The sequence below is a fragment of the Anolis sagrei genome, chromosome 5, assembly GCF_037176765.1.
Source record: "Anolis sagrei isolate rAnoSag1 chromosome 5, rAnoSag1.mat, whole genome shotgun sequence".
NCBI classification, from domain to species: Eukaryota; Metazoa; Chordata; class Lepidosauria; order Squamata; family Dactyloidae; genus Anolis; species Anolis sagrei.
The window spans coordinates 155,123,976-155,141,969 of NC_090025.1; the positions used below are offsets into that span (position 1 = coordinate 155,123,976).

At 40.7% G+C, this 17,994-nt stretch overlaps 1 protein-coding gene across 1 annotated transcript in view; it reads right to left on the minus strand.

Annotated features, from left to right (window-relative positions):
- Positions 1–17,994, minus strand: part of FGD6 (FYVE, RhoGEF and PH domain containing 6) — a 72,540-nt gene that overhangs the window by 19,876 nt on the left and 34,670 nt on the right. The window contains exons 6-8 of the mRNA XM_060777302.2: positions 12,635–12,786; positions 11,604–11,760; positions 10,070–10,157 (exon numbers count right to left, since the gene is read on the minus strand). Coding sequence (XP_060633285.2) covers positions 10,070–10,157; positions 11,604–11,760; positions 12,635–12,786 — 397 coding nt within the window. The remainder of the gene's footprint in view (positions 1–10,069; positions 10,158–11,603; positions 11,761–12,634; positions 12,787–17,994) is intronic.

Genomic DNA, 17,994 nt, shown 5'->3' on the forward strand with positions numbered 1-17,994 from the left:
CTTGCCAGGTAATTTCTGATAGGCATTGCAATACTGAATACGCATGAGCCAGTGTGGTGTATTAGTTTGAGTACTGGACTAAGGTTTGGAAACCAGGGTTCAAATCCCTGTTTAGCCATGGAAACCCACTAGGTCAGTGGTTCTCAACCTTTGGTCATCCAGGTGTTTTAGACTTCAGCTCCCACAATTCCTAACAGCTGATAAGATGGCTGGGATTTCTGGAAGTTGAAGACCAAAACAACTGGATGACCAAAGGTTGGGAATCACTGCACTAGGTGATCTTGGGCAAGTTGCAATCGCTCAGCCTCAGAAGAAGGCAAAGGCAAACCCATTCTGAACAAATCTCACCATGAAACCCCCATGAAAAGTTTAGTCTTAGGGCTGCTGTAAGTTGGACATGACATAAACACACAGAGTGCTGTCCATTAAATTATTGTTAAAATGTTCAAAGCAGTCCGAGTTCATCCACAGCAGTCACCCAAAATTAGGATGAGATAAAGAGTAGTCCAAATTCTAAAATGTTTCCAAATTCCAAAATGTTCAAAGCCAAAAAGTCTCATCAACACTGAGGCTGCAAGCCAAAACCTATTCCACACACCAACATCAAGGTTCACCAGCAGAGATTCAGGCTGTAATGATTTCACGAATGTTGCTTCCAGCACTATAACTGATCCAGCTTCCAGCTACCTATGCCACTTTCCCAAGTTATCCCACCGATTAGCCCTCCTGTCAGCCAACTGACCGGGACTGGATCTCCTCAGCTGAATGGCATCAGTCCTCAATTGCAGCCTAGCTGGAATACTTAGTTCCTGAGTTGCTTCCTGAAGTCCTGGTCCCGCCCTGACCCTGTATCCTTATCTCCTTGGGGCTGCTGCTCCTGCTCTGCAGAGGTGGGTTCCTCCGTGTCAGACTGCTGATCTAGGCTTGCTCCTGACTCAGATGATGAGCAAAGAAACCCTTCCCCTTACTCCTCAGCACAATTATTATAATGACACTTATTTTTGAAATGTTATATTTTTCACATTTGCTTTACAGTTTACATTCAACATTCATTTGCCCCCCTGAACAAACAGAACATTTTGAGAATCCCTCTCATAAATAGCGCGCACACACACACACACACACACACACACGTGCGAGAAAGGACCTTTCTCTTTATGTAACCATTGAGGAAAATAGGGCAAACAAACGACACTAGAGAATGTTGCTGCAATGGGTACACAGGAAGAAGATTAAGATGAGAAAGAAGTGAAGGATATGAGTTAGCGGAAGAAGGAGAAATAAATAAAATCCCTTTCCTGTAGAGGAAAACACACTCATAGTTGCTGCTTTACTGCCCAACTGGAATTCAATCTATGAGGGATTGAGCTGAACAAGAGTTTTCAAAAACACAATATTACAAGCAGTTTTTAATGTTTTAGGGAAGAACTCTGGAATATGTAAAACAACACTGTCCCTTATGTGTGAGTTAAGTGACATTTTCACTACAGAATAACCATAATCTATGGCAGTAGTTCTCAACCTGTGGATCCCCAGATGTTTTGGCCTTCAACTTTCAGAAATCCTAACAGCTGGAAAACTGACTGGGATTTCTGGAAGTTAAAGGTCAAAACACCCAGGGACCCACACACTGAGAAACACTGATCTATGGAAACTAAGCAAGGTCAGCTCTGGTTGCTATTTATTTATTTTATTTATTTATTTCTTGCATTTATTGACCGCCCCTCTCAGCCCGAGGGCGACTCGGGGCGGTGAACAACAACAAAAAGACAATATACAGTGAGCCGTGACGATAACAAACCAGACAACTACAACATAACATATACTTATACTAAAAATCCGCTTCGTCAAGTCCTGGGGTCATAGCCAAAATTCGTAGTCCTAGTTCATTCCATTGTCATTCAATACACTCAGTTGAAGGCCTGCTCGAAGAGCCATGTTTTCAGGCCCCTACGAAAGGCCATCAAGGAGGGCGCCTGTCTAACTTCAGCAGGGAGGGTGTTCCACAGTCGGGGGGCCACCACCGAGAAGGCCCGCTCCCTCATCCCCGCCAAACGTGCCTGTGAGGCAGGCGGGACCGAGAGAAGGGCCTCCCCGGATGATCTCAAGGCCCTCGTGGGCTCGTAGGCCGAGATGCGGTCTGCAAGGTATTTTGGGCCGGAACCGTTTAGGGCTTTGTAGGATAACACCAGCACCTTAAATTGGGCCCGGTAGCAAATCGGCAGCCAGTGGAGCTGGGACAGCAGGGGCGTTGTATGCTCTCTGCGTCCAGCTCCCGTTAACAACATGGCTGCCGCGCGCTGGACTAGCTGGAGCTTCCGGACCGTCTTCAAGGGCAGCCCCACGTAGAGAGCGTTGCAGTAGTCGAGGCGGGATGTGACCAAAGCGTGTACCACCATGGCCAAGTCAGACTTCCCAAGATACGGGCGCAGCTGGCGCACGAGCCTAAGCTGTGCAAATGCTCCCCTGGTCACCGCTGAAACCTGGGGCTCCAGGCTCAGCGATGAGTCCAGGGTCACACCCAAGCTGCGAACCTGCGCCTTCAAGGGGAGTGCGACCCCGTCCAGCACAGGCTGTAACCCTATACCCTGTTCGGCCTTGCGACTGACCAGGAGTACCTCTGTCTTGTCTGGATTTAATTTCAGTTTGTTCGCCCTCATCCAGACCATTACAGCGGCCAGGCACCGGTTCAGGACTTCGACGGCCTCCTTAGTAGCAGGTGGGAAGGAGTGACAGAGTTGGACGTCATCTGCGTACAGGTGACACCGCACCCCGAAACTCCGGATGATCTCACCCAGCGGCTTCATGTAGATGTTAAACAGCAAGGGGGACAAGATGGAGCCCTGAGGAACGCCACAGGTCAACGGCTGCGGCGTTGAACAGGAGTCCCCCAGTAACACCTTCTGAGTACGACCCTCCAGAAATGACCGGAGCCACTGCAAGGCAGTGCCCCCGAGGCCCATCTCTGCAAGGCGCCCCAGAAGAATACCGTGGTCGACGGTATCGAAGGCCGCTGAGAGGTCCAGGAGCACCAACAGGGACACACTCCCCCTGTCTAGCTCCCGGCGCAGATCATCCACTAAGGCGACCAAGACCGTCTCGGTACCATGTCCCGGTCTGAAACCAGACTGTGCCGGATCCAGATAATCCGTGTCTCTCAAGAATACCTGGAGTTGTGAGGCCACCACGCTTTCCATGACTTTGCCCAAGAAGGGAAGATTGGAAACAGGCCGAAAGTTGTCCAATTTAGTGGGGTCAAGTGATGGTTTCTTCAACAGCGGCTTTATAACAGCCTGTTTTAGGCTCGCTGGAATCTTGCCTTCCCGAAGGGAGGCGTTAACCACCACTGTTACCCACTCGGCCAATCCCCCTCTGGCCTCCTTAAGAAGCCAGGATGGGCAGGGGTCTAGGATGGACGTGGTGGGTCTCATTCCTCCAAGTACCTTGTCCACATCCTCGGGTTTCACAAACTGAAAAGAATCCAACAAAATCTGACAAGCAGGTGCTTGTGTCACATCCACGGAGACTGCATCTAATGTGGCGTCCAGCCCAGAACGGATCAAAGCGACTTTGTCTGCAAAGAACCGAGCAAATGCTTCACAGCGCGTTGCCGAGTTGTCAGGGCTCCCACCAGTCGGGGGAGTTAAAAGGCCTCTGACAACCCGGAACAACTCCGCCGGACGGTTCTTTGCAGACGCAATAGTGGCCGCAAAGAAGATTTTCTTTGCGGCTTTTATTGCCGCGGCATATGCCCTCAAAAAGGACACAAACCGTGCTCGGTTTGACTCGCTTGGGTCCGATCGCCACACGCTCTCTAGAACCCTCTTCCTTCGCTTCATCGCTGCCAGCTCCTCGGTGAACCAAGGGGCTGGTTTAGCTCGGTTACTTGAGAGGGGACGTTCCGGAGCGATCATGCTACATGGATGGGAGACTGCCAATGAATACCAAGTGCTGTTGGCTGTATTTCAGAGGAAGGTCTGGCAAAACCACCAACATAAGAAAATTCTATGGAATGTATGAGATCTCCACAAGTCAACAGGCAATCTGAGAGCACAGACACACAGAACACATATATGATATGAGGAAAGGGCTCATCATGCTCATCATCATATAGTACAGAGTAAGGAAAATGTGACCCTACAGATATGCTGCACCGCATCATTGTCTCTGCCAGCTAGAACTGTTCAACCATATCTAGAAGGCCGCAATCCCTGCTGCAGTTGCAAAACAACAAAAGCAAAAAACAACAATTCTTTTCCGCACAGAATGTACAGTCCAAATTTTGAGTGATATGCAAGACACAGATGGAGAAGAGGCAAAAAGAAGAAATAATGAATATATAGTTGGGAGATACTGAAGTTTCATTTCATTTGGGAATTAGATAAGACATAAAATTGAATTAGCATTTAACAAACAGACATCTCATCTTTTTCCTCCAACTTTCATTTGCATAGTACTTGACTCTTCTGCTGTCATGGGAAGGAAATTAGATCAACTGCTCTCTGTATTAGAAAAATCTGATGAGAATAAATGTTACTGAGTCTTACAGAACTTTAAACATTAGTAAATGTATAACTGCACAGCATAATCATATAACGTAAATAGGCATTTCAATGCAAGAAAGTTGATTCCTTATTTCTGTTGCTATACACTAACAAGTTTGCCCCCTATGTCACTTTTTCTCATAGTTAAGAGATTGATTGCTGTCGTAATCTGTGAGACAGACAAATGCCGGAATGGATGTGGTTGCTCCAACAAACTAGTAGTGTAATCGTACACGTGCTAATTCCGACAGGTGCCATGCCACATTGAGTGGGATTGAACATCACACGGAAACTTGAAGAGCAACAAATGAACATGTCATAACCTGTAGAGGAATTGAGCAGAAAGACTTCATCCATCTGACAGAGTGGACTCTTGTCCATGAAAATGTGCTATAGAAAATGTGTCACTCACTCTGGATAGAATTTCTTATCATAACCTAACTGAACTTGCAGTCAAATTCCCAAGCAAATTCAAAATCTAACACAAATTCATGACGATAGGATGTACTTATAGTTTCACTATCCAGAACATCAAGGTTAGTCGATTCTAATCAGTCTTTTTCATTTACCATTTTTATTTGAAATGTCAACATGTTTTTCTTCAAGAATAATCTCTGATCTGGGATAACATGTGCTACCACAAAGCCTCAACACCTGGATCTAATTCCATGCTTTCCTTGAATAGCAAGTGGAAGGTCCATGCCAAAAATAATCTTACTTAGCTAAAGAAATATAGAAACAGCAGTGCATGCAAGACGATTAGAGCAAGAATAATTCATAATGTCTGAACAGGTGTCTTGAAGGCACCAACATTTGGAATCTGAATGTTTACCCATTGTTACTTTTTACTTTTTATCAACAAACACTATGTGTGTTCACAGGTATTATATATTATCTATATGGAGTCTTCTAGCTGCTAGCATCCAAAAATGAAGTACCATTTATACTAGAGTATAAGTCTAGTTTTCAGCCCTTTTTAAGGATGAAAAAGACCCCCTCGGCTTATACTCGAGTCAAGGCTATTTATTATTTTACTCTGTTGTTATTATTATTGTTACATTTATTATTTTACTCTATTATTGTTTTATTATTACATTTATTATTTTACTCTATTATTGTTTTTATTATTACATTTATTTTACTTTATTATTGTTACATTTATTATTTTACTCTATTTATTATTATTACATTTATTATTTTACTCTATTTTATTATTACTATTTCACTTTATTATTGTTATTATTACAATTATTTCACTTTATTATTATTGATATTATTACATTTATTATTTTACTCTATTATTGTTGTTATTATTATATTTGCATTATTTTACTCTATTATTATTTTTATTATTATTACATTTATTATTTTACTCTTTTTATTGTTATTGGAAGGATACATAAGCACATTTACATGGAAGGCGGTGAGAATAATGGTTGGACAGCCTTATTTTAAATTACAGTTTTATGTAAATATTGAAAAACATTTAACCTACTGATGCTTCAATTAATGTGATTTTATTGGTATCTATTTTTATTTTGAAATTTACCAGTAGCTGCTGCATTTCCCACTCTCAGCCTATACTCGAGTCAATACATTTTCCAAGTTTTTTGTGGTAAAATTAGGTGCCTCGGCTTATATTCAGATCGGCTTATACTCCAGTATATATGGTAGTTCTTATTGGCACGTAGCTCCATGTAAAAGACTCAAAGTAGTGATTAATGTTAATATTAATCTTTTTCTGGAATGAGTCATGTATGTTTGACACTTACTGTACACAGTTCCCTCCTAAACACATGACCTAGATTAATCACCTGTTTTCTTATTTGTACTTGAAATAGTACTGTAATCTGAAAGCCCTTTGCCATAAAAAGAATACTTAAAACATAAAACACAGCTCACTGAAGAGCAATTGTCATGGAGGAAGGATAGGTGGTGAAATGATTTCCTTCTACATTTGGCTCCATGGTCTCTTAAACTTTCCAAAGGCTAAGAGCAACAAGGTTAAAACCAACATTTAGAGCTTCTGACCTGCCAATGCACTAACATGATACAAGAAAAACAAAACAGGATAAGGAAGCCTGAACCGTTTGGAATTCACTAAGTCAGCACAAACAGTCCTTTCTGTATCTTTGGCAATAGAAGCTAACGTTTTTTCAGGAACCCTGCAGAAATAAGAAGGTAATAGAGGGGGAAAGTTTTCATTTCAGAAGGGAGAAAGTATCTGGCTGACACTGAGTTACTATTTAGCAAAGCACTCCCAGTCTCATTAGGAATGACATCAAATAAAAGTACTACATAGCTAAATAATAGCAGATTTTCCTAAAAAAGTTATTAAAATAGCATAAGTTTATTCCAGTGCCAAGAAGACACACATATCACTTTTGATGGTATTAAAAAGACATAAACACATCATTGTTTTGTTTTCATTTTCTCTTACAGCTTGTTTTCTGTTGCCCTGAGACTAGGATGCAGAACAATGACTTCAAACTACAGGAAAGGAGATTCCACCTGAACATTAGGAGGAACTGTGGCGTAATGTAAAATAAACCATGTGTAGTTCATGTTTGATTAGCCCACACACTGTCTTGCCAGAGAAAGGTAATGTGCCACACAGATGGTCAATAAAGAATAAGTAGTTCACTCTTCGTAATTCGGAACAACATATTTACAATCAGTTGTATCCATTCACATAATGTCCTTTTAGATAGATTTAAAATGGTCTTTCTTTGTCCATGTAGGAAACTCCTTCCAGCAGTTTATGAAGCAAGAGTACACTCCATACTCTGCCTCTCTGCAAGCACCTGCATAGCTCAAGCCTGAAAACAGTATCCAAAAGTCCCAGGCTCAGCCTTCTCCCTGGACATAGCCCAAAAATCACCTTTGTGGATCTTATTTTACAGTTGACATACACACGCTAACTGATTTCTTGCATGCTCCAACCAGAACTTCATAAGTGTGAGAGCTGTTCAGCAGTGGAACTCACTAGATCAAGATATGTAAAACATTATCTGTGTAACATGTCCAACTTCCATATACAAATCAGGAAGCAACAAAAAGATTTATCTCTAAAGGCAGGATGGAGATTGTCAGAAACAGAATTAAAGGAGCTATAAAGTGGGATTAAAGAAGGCATGGGCCAACTTCAGCCCTCCAAATATGTTGGATTTCAACTCCCACAATCATGGCTATTAGGAATTGTGGGAGTTGAAGCCCAAAACACCTGGAGGGCTGAAGTTTGCCCATGTCTGAATTAGAGGAGATACAATTCTCTCTTTTTTGTCTTACATATAATTAAAACATTGCACCAATATTTTCTTCATGGAAAAGGTCACAACTTGGAACTTTCCATCTATGTTTCATATTATTGGGTTTTTTGTGTGTCAGGAGTAACTTGAGAAACTGCAAGTCGCTTTTGGTGTGAGAGAATTGGCCATCTGCAAGGATGTTGCCCAGGGGACACCTGGATATTTTGATGTTTTACCATCCTTGTGGGAAGCTTCGCTCATGTCCCCACATGGGGATCTGGAGCTGAAAGAGGGAGTTCATTCAAGCTCTCCCCAAATTCGAACCTCCGAACTGTCGGTCTTCAGGCCTGCCGCCACAAAGGTTTAACACACTGCGCCACCAGGGTCTCCATCCCTCATCAGGTGTGGAGTTATGAACCATTACCAACCACTGTTACAAATCAAAAAGTAATTTTGCCACAGTTTTTATTAGTAGCTTGAACAAAATGTTAATTTTTAAAGGAAAAGAAGGAGTTTCAAAAGTGCGATAGCTAGTTTCCATGATACTATGTATAACATTTATGCACTATAGTATATCTCTAAACCTTTATTTTTAAAGCTGGAGAACCAGATCTTAGAGAGGAAAACACTTCTCCCTGTTAACATACAACTGTGAAAATGACTTGCAGCCTAGGTCAATGTGTATTAACACAGAAGCAATGCTTACTCAGTTGAGTGTCATTGGCTTCAACTAAATATTTTAGGAATCCAGTGTTAAGAAGAGATCAAAGTATGGGTAGAATATGCATTTTTAAACCAACTATGCATAATCTCAGTAGCCTCACCAAAACATCAAATTATGCATAGATCAACATTTATGATAAAAACAATATTTGTATTATCTCAGTTTTCAGAGTCTCCCTTTTGCCTTTGAAATCAATACTGCTCTATCCTGAACAGCAGGAACAGGACTGAACAGCTGTGGAAACATAGTCTAACATCATATGTCTGATACTTATCTCCATCAAAATGTATTTAACAGAAAAAGATCCAAGATCATGCTTTCCTTCTTTTGCATTTTAGTCTGCCCTGAAATAGGGCATTCCATTTTCTTCCTAAACACAGTAGAGTCTCGCTTATCCAACATAAACGGGCCAGCAGAATGTTGGATAAGCAAAAACTAAGGAAAGTGCTGGTTCTTACCTTTAAAGCCCTAAACAGTTTATGTCCAGACTATTTACAAATCACATCTCCCTCTATAGACCAGCTCGGACACTGAGGTCATCGGAGGAGATCCTCATCTCAGTTCCATCCCCGTCCCAAGCACGGCTGGTGGGAACAAGAGAAAGAGCCTTCTCTGTGGCTGCCGCCACCTCTGGAACTCCCTTCCTGAGGATTTAAAGATGGCCCTCTTCCTCCCTGCTTTCAAGAAACAGCTGAAGACATACCTTAGCTCACTGGCTTATGAGGAGGAGGAATAGTAGTTGGTAATACTACCATTATACCCCTGATTAATAGTTGCCATGTGTATCTGTGCCCTGCTTACCGCACCAGCTCAATAGATATCATGACCAATGATTAATCAATTTGCCCCAAGGAAAAGTAAAATTATTGTTTCCATTCAATGTTTGATGTTTTGTCTTATGTCTGTTATAATAGGCTGTGTTTTTTTTTATTGAATTTTAGTTGTTGAGTTATAATTTGTGTTTATATGTTAGGTTGTTTAAATTTTGTTAGTATGGATGTATCGTTGTGTACAGGCATTGAATGTTTGCCTTTATGTTTGGAATCTATACTGAGTCCCTTCAGGGAGATAGAGCGGAATATAAATAAAGTTGTTGTTGTTATTATTATTATTATTATTATTATTATAAAAGCCTATTAAATGTCAAATTGTCAAATTACATTATGATTTTACAAATAAAGCACCAAACACCATGTTTTACAACAAATCAACAGAAAAAGCAGTTCAATACACAGTAACGTTATGTAACTATGGCATTTACAAATTTAGCACCAAAACATTGCAATGTATTGAAACAGCTGTGGATCCGGGCAGGAGGAAGACTGCATTGGATAATACATAAGGTTGGATGAGCAAAGGTTGGATAAGCGAGACTCTACTGTAGTAATTTTATCAGAGAGTTTAATTCAGGTTAACATATTCTTCAGAAAATGAGACTGCCACACACAAAATTTGGAAAAGGAATCCCCAGCCAGTGCTGTTCAAGAAGACCAAAAAGACAACTTTCCCAAGCTTTTCACACACACAAGAATAGCAATTGGCTTGTTTCTTACCTGTCAAAAGCAGTCTGTACTGGGGGATCCTCTGGACCGGCTTCAGCAAGTAGTGCTTAAGTGCTAGATGGGCACATCGGGGGCTCATCTGAAAGGCAAACCACCAAGAATTCTAGCATTCTTTTAAACTAGGTTCTTGTGGGTTTTTTCGGGCTATAGAGCCCGAAAAAACCCACAAGAACCTAGTGATTCCAGCCATGAAAGCCTTCGACAATACATTCTTTTAAACTATTCATAGAATCATAGAATCAAAGCGTTGGAAGAGACCTCATGGGCCATCCAGTCCAACCCCCTGCCAAGAAGCAGGAATATTGCATTCAAATCACCCCTGACAGATGGCCATCCAGCCTCTGTTTAAAAGCTTCCAAAGAAGGAGCCTATTCTTGCTGTTGCAGGATGAAATAAGTCTTAATTGGATTTATACTATCAGAAGACCATAGGTTCACTTGGATTTAAAGAAACTGGATTTAAAGAAACTGGTATTTCCTTATGGTGCTATTAAAATACCTCCCCGCTGAGCGTTACCTATTTATCTACTCATACCTGTTTTCAATCTGCTAGGTTTGGACTGAAGATTGGGTGCTCAACCCAGACCTGGGCTTTGAACTGCCAATGTTTTGTTTGGCAAGACTTCTTGCACCTTGTGGTTAACCTGCTGTGCTAAAGCTCAGTCATGAACCCCCCCTCCCCATTCTTTGTGAATCCAGGGCATGCACCAATCATTGAATCATAGGTTAGAAAGGATCCTGCAGACCACTGCTTCTTAAGCTATCAGATATAATAGATGGGCAGGTTTTTCAGCATCATGCCAGGACCAACATCGTGTTGGTCTCCATCAACTATTTATTCTTTTCCTAGAAACCAATAGCAGTCCATGGACAATCACTTTAAGTAGCACTGCTGTAGATCATCTAGTACAGCTTTTGTTCAGCGTGAGAGGTGGTCTAACAAAGTACATGCTAATAGAGGGAAATGGCCTATTACTTACATTTACCTATTTAAGGATAGGTTTATTAAATTTAATTAAGCTGTATTCCACCTCTCCTTCTACATGGGACCCAAGAAACATTTATTGCATGGTTCTCTGGACACTCATAACTTAAACATGAAAAAGAGTAGTGAAGTTACATCTCCTGCAAAGTAGTGAAGTTACATCTCCTGCAATTCAATTTGCTAGCTACCATTTAGCTCGACTGTAACATTCTTGAAACTATTTTTGGTTGCAATAATTCATTACTATACCAATTAGAAATTCCATAAAATTAATCTATTAAAGGAAATAGACACTTCCTAACCAATGTTCTACAAGACATTATACCAGTGTATGCTTGACTGTAACAGTTTTGAATGGAGATTTGGCAAATTAAATTATATAGAATGATAGAGTTGGAAAATAACTTCTACTCATATGTAAAACAAGTGAAAACATCTGGCAAGATAACAAATATGTTTTGTATTCTGATACTCTATAAAGAGATCACCAAACAAGATGAAAGTTTTTGTGGAAACTCAAAAGCGTGTCAAATTTAGTTACCTCAAAATCTCGAACGACAGCAGCAAATCCTGGGTTCTTCTTGCACTGCTCCTCTAAGAGGGTGATATTCCTTTCAAATTCTTTGATGTACGTTGAATACATCTTTAAATAAGGTCCTTTTTTCACAAATATATCAGCAATTCTCTGATGGTCAACCCTGGAATTTACCACCATGAAGAATTAAACCTTGTACCTGCCAAATACAGATATACAATCTCCATCCCACCAGGCTTTTTGTTTAGAAACATACAGACCTAAACCCAGATACTTGAGTCAACAAATCAGTAAGATTTGCCTACCGTATGTGTTTATTTATTACTGAGCAACTGATTTAATACACTAACTATAGTAAGAAATATTTGCCCCATGATATTAGAGGCTGAATCCTGTGAATGTCATGTCAGATTTTTCCCATAGTAATTCCACATTCACCCATCAAAGAGTTTCTTAGGGTGGATCTATACTGGCCTATATCCCAGGATCTGATCCCAGATTATCTGCTTTGAACTGAATTATATGAGGGCCCTATATCCCAGGATCTCATCCCAGGTTTTCTGTTTAACCCCAGATTATCTGGCAAGTGTGGACTCCTATAATCCAGTTTAATGCAGAAAACCTGGGCTCATATCCTGAGATATAGGGCCTATCTGGAAGGGCCCTGAGTCCCCACTGCCATATAATCTTGGATAATCAGATAATCTGGGATCAGATCCTGGACTATAGGACAGCGTAGAAGGGGGCCAAGGCTTGGAAAGTAAAATGTGAAAAGGAAACTAGGATCTTCTTTGGCTATGCAAAAACTAGTCTAGTTGTAAATTACTGGTATGAAGGAATGCAAAAAGACACTATTACATATGTAATGTTTACTTGTAACTATGCATTTTATAATATCATTATATGTAAATAGCCACATTACAAATTAGATATTTAACATGAGAAGTTATCTTTGTGATCTAAAATAAGGGCTTTACCACAAAGGAGATATATTCTAGAATTAATGTCCCTGTTAGTAAAAAAAGTGGCATAATTACCAGTGAGACAGACGTTCTTCTAGTTCTCTCAAGAGATCTCGATTGAGCTCATATAGTTGAGGTAGGTAGGTCAGGATCTGATTCAGGATCCTGTCTTCAATTATTGGCTTTCCAAGCTGCCTAGAAGCATGTGCCACCGCATCCCGGAAATCCTATTACAGTGCAATTGGGAAACAAAGAACACATGTCTTCTGAGAAACTGCTTGCCCAGCTACAATGTAGGTTACAGCATGACCATTGTACAGACAAAGCAAACCTGTTTGTCAAAGTTCCCTAGGACTGGACAAGTACCCCAAGGGTAAACTTATTGGTAGATATATTATATGGCTGTGGCAGCAACCTCCAGCCCTTCTTCCATGTGTATATATATATTTGCAAACCTTTATTTAATATTAAAACTTGCAAACTATTGACAGGGCTTTTGCTGGGTTTATACCATCCATCCACCACCCACGTTTACATCTAATGTGTGAATCAACCCTTATCATCTGCAAATCTAAATGCTGCAATAGGAGGATACCTGCTCGTACATTTCAACAGAAATCTGGGGCTCACTCTTATTCTCACATAACCTCCTGAGTCACTCACAAGTCAAACATCTGCATGCTGGAGACATCAGGTTAGACTGAAAGCATTATCTCTTCGTTTATCAATCATCAGGATGCGAAGGAGTGTTCAAATATGTCCTCTTTGCTGCAACTCTCCTTGTGTTGGGTTGCTGTGAGTTTTCTGGCCTGTATGGGCATGTTCCAGAAGCATTCTCTCCTGATGTTTCACCCACATCTATGGCAACCATCCTCAGAGGCTGAGGGGTCTGTTGGAAACTAGGTAAGTGGGGTTTCTATATCTGTGGAATATCTAGGATAGGAGAAATACTCTTGCCTGCTTGAGGCAAGTGTGAATGTTGCAGTTGGCCAGCTTGATTAGCATTTAATAGCCTTGTAGCTTCAAAGCCTGGCTTGTTGATGCATGGGGGATCCTTTGTTGAGAGATATTAGCTGGCCCTGATTGATTCTTGTCTGGAATTCCCCTGCTTTTTGAGTGTTGCTCTTGATTTACTGTCCTGATTTTAGAGTTTTTAAATATTGGTAGTCAGATTTTGTTCATTTTCATGGTTTCCCCTTTTATGTTAAATTGTCCACATGCTTGTGGATTTCAATGGCTTCTCTGTGTGGTCTGGCATGTGGTTGTTAGGGTGATCCAGCATTTCTGTGTTTTCAAATAATATGCTGTGTCCAGGTTAGTTCATCCTTGTGTTTCTTTTTAGGGGTGATGAATGCATCAGGTGGTTTGTCTCCCTACAGGTAATTCACTGTATGCCTAAATTCACTTTTGCCAGATTACACATTACTCTGTCATGTGTATCAATGCACAAATGTACATGAAGTCAAAAAGTATGTGAAATTAGGCACAATTGTCTGAACGGTGTTCTTCGGTGAACAAAACAGCCTCCCACACAATCTAGTGGGGGGTATAAATATTGGTGAGCAATTCCCTTCCTCACTCAGGTTTTCTTTCCTTGCAGCTTCTTTTGAAACTAGATGACTCAAGGGAGAAATGAGAAGGACAGCTTTTGGCACCAAGGAGTTTAGTGCACTAGGTTTTTTTAAAAACCCACAAAACAGATGGTTCTATTCATATGGAAATGTAGTGTTTTATTGTCTTTTGGAAATCAACTGGCGACACAAAACTTAACAAGCTTTTTTACACTCCTGGGGTTTTTATGACTTTCAGACACTGCCTTCACACACAAAAATAACCCAAGCAATTATTACACCCAGTAAAGTCCAGATGGAGCACAGTAGCTTTAGAGAACCTTAAGCAAAACACAACATTCATAACACCAACAGGCACACTTAAAATACATGCGGGGATATGCTGGGAATGTGCACATGCTCTTAACATGCATAAACCAAATTAGTATTGTGTCCTGATCTTGAATACACTTATTCATGAGTGTACAACAGTCAAAAGCTAATAACAGTGACTATGGTTCCATATGGCTTATGCTTTACAACTTTGTTCCTTCCTCTCCCTTTCACTCTGTACCGGGTTTATACCACCCATCCTCCAAAGAAAATAAAAGCAGTGGTATGCTATCTGCCACGTGAAAAAGGAAACATTGAATCTGAACAACTGCAGGGCTATCAGTCTAACATTTTGAGGCTCCGCGGTCGTTCTCGCACAAGACGACGGATCAAAATTTGTCTGTAATATGAGCAGTTAAAACAGGAAATTCATTTGTTCTGGTTTTACTTGAAATCAGTACAGTATTTTGTTCTCTCCCCCTCTTGTTTATTGTTTTGTTTTTGGTTTTTGGCATTCAGTGATTTTCAATTATTTAGTAAAGGCCAAAGGAAGACAGGCTCTAGCAAACCTCTTCACAAATAGTCCATTACAAGATGCTTCTGAAATGCTACAAGTTTTTAAATATTTATAATGTTGTAATGTAAGGATACACCAGTTAAAAGTTTCATGGTTCAGAATGCAACAAACAAACTATAGTAATTTTATAGTTGGAACAATGGGTTACGCCCTTGTGCTGCTGAACTGCTGACCTGAAGGCTGGCTGAACTGCTGACCTGAAGGTAGGCAGTTCAAATCTGCAAGATAGGGTGAGCTCTCATCTGTCAACTCCAGCTTCTGCCAACTTAGCAGTTTGAAAACATGCAAATGTGAGTAGATAAATAGGTACTGCTTTGGCGGGAAATGGCAAAGAGATGCTCCAAACAATCTTGCCGGCCACATGACCAGGAAGTGACAACACAGGCTCATCTTAAAAATGGAGAAAAGCACCTCCCTGAGCCAGGGATGAGCACCACCTCCAGAAGCCGGAAATGATAGGAGAAGCCTTGACTTTGTTTGTGTGTCTCATGTGATTTTAAAGGCATTGAATATTTGCCTACTGGTGTATGCCAGAGCCTTTGCGGTTCGATTCTGATGTTTTGATAATGGCTGAGTTTTTCCTGTTGTTTTTTTGTCAATTCGACTGTCACCTGGTATGGCGACATCAATAATCCAAACTTTTTTCTTTTCCATAATTGTGCGGTCTGGTGTATTGTGTTCCAAAACTTTGTCAGTTTGGATTCAAAAGTCCCACAGTATTTTTGTGTGTTCATTATCCACTACCTTTGCAAGTTTATGATCCCAACAGTTCTTTACTACTGGCAGGTGGTACTTGTAATTATATTATTATTATTTTACTGACACAAAAACACAGTATGTCACAACAAACGGGATCTATATGCTGGATTTCGTATCACAAAATCACAAGTCAAACACTTCCTAAGTGTCTAGGACTGTGTGATGTATTTTCGAATGATGCGTGCAGATCCAAGTAAGGTGGACTGTTGCAGTTGACAGATTGTGATTTTGTCATTGTTTATTGTTTCCAAATGCCGGCTGAGATCTTTTGGCACGGCACTCAGTGTGCCGATGACCACTGGAACTACCTGTACTGGTTTATGCCAGCGCCTTTGCAGTTCGATTTTGAGGTCCTGATAACAGCCGAGTTTTTCCTGTTGTTTTTCCTCAATACGACTGTTACCCGGTATAGAGACATCAATAATCCAAACTTTTTTCTTTTCCACAATTGTGAAGTCTGGTGTATTGTGTTCCAAAACTTTGTCAGTCTGGATTCGAAAGTCCCACAGTATTTTTGCGAGTTAATTTTCCACTACCTTTTCAGGTTTCTGATCACTCCCAGTTCTTTACTACTGGCAGGTGGTACTTGTGACATAAGTTCCAATGAATCATTGGGGCCACAGAATTGTGCCTCTGTTTGTAGTCTGTCCGTGTGATTTTCTTGCAGCAGCTGAGGGTATGATCAATGGTTTCATCAGCTTCCTTGCAGTCTGCATTTTGGGTATTATTTTTATTATTATTATTGGATGTTTCTAACTATACTTCTTTTAAAATATCCTTTTTATATCAGATAATTCCTTACAGGAAATCTGATCATCTTTAATTTTAATATTAAAAGCACACCTGTCCATCTTTAGGATCTACTGTGCATTTACATCAGTTTCTAATATGCATATACAGCTCCCAGTAGACTCCCAGGACAGGCTTGATGACTCTAATAAATGTTAATGGGTTACAGGTGTTGCTTTCTTGATAGTAATAAAAAGTTTTGAGCACTTTATATTTTTAAAAAAGTACTTCTGCAACTTCTTGCAAATGTAAGAGAAATTTAGCAGCCAGGTGCTCACTGCCTTTTATAATTACAAAGGACAGTTCCTGGTGATGTCATTTTGCATGACACCTGGCTAATAAGTGATATGACCCAACCCGCCACCATTAAAAAAATTGAATTGCACTCTACTGCTATTAATAAGTGGCCACAGATTAGAGTCTTCACTTTCGATTTGAAGAGGTTCCAAGACATTTTTTTCTTTTAGTTTTAGGGAAGACTGACTATGATATTAAAAGGTCCTGAGCTAACAAATGGCCCTTAGTTTCTGGTCACTGAATGTCAAACCTGAACAATCAAGTTTTAACTTGGTGACATAGAAAGGTGGGGGGGGGGGGATTGTTACTAATTCCATTGTGTGGTCTGTGGGTCCTATGAGGTCCTTGTGTGGGTCTGAAACCCTCTGAAAGCCCCCCTCCCATTTTTGGCTTAGATTTAATATTCCCAAACTCCCCAAACCCTCCAGTTTAGTTTTCCCCATTTCCTCAGATTCATTTTCTTCTGCATTTGTTATTTACAATCATGTGATCAGTTGCATCCACTCACATAATGTCCTTTTAGAGAGATTTAAAATGGTCTTTATTTGTTCATGTAGGAAACGCCTTCCAGCAGCTTATGAAGCAAGAGTACACTCCAAACTCTGCCTCTCTCTGCCTCTCTGCAAGCACCTGCATAGCTCAAGCCTGAAAAATGTAACAGTATCCAAAAGTCCCAGGCTCAGCTATCTCCCTGGTCATAGCCCAACTAATCGGCTTTGTGGATCTTATTTTACAGTTGACACACACACACTAACTGATTTCTTGCATGCTCCAACAAAAACTTCCTAACTGTGAGAGCTGTTCAGTAGTGGAACTCTCTGCTCCAGAGTGGAGGCTCCTTCTTTGGAGGCTTTTAAATAGAGGCTGGATGGCCATCTGTCAGGGGTACTTTGAATGCGATTTCCCTGCTTCTTGGCAGAGTTGGACTGGATGGCCCATGAGATCTCTTCCAACTCAATGATTCTGTGATTCTATGATAAATGCCGACAAGCAGCCGTCCTTTTTGATTTATTAAAGGCAACAAGCTTCTTCCCTCCCTCAATTCTAGCAGCCCCATAGAACTGACAACATGTGTCATTTCCTTTCTCAGCACAGACGACCTACCTGACATATCAAACTACCATAAACAA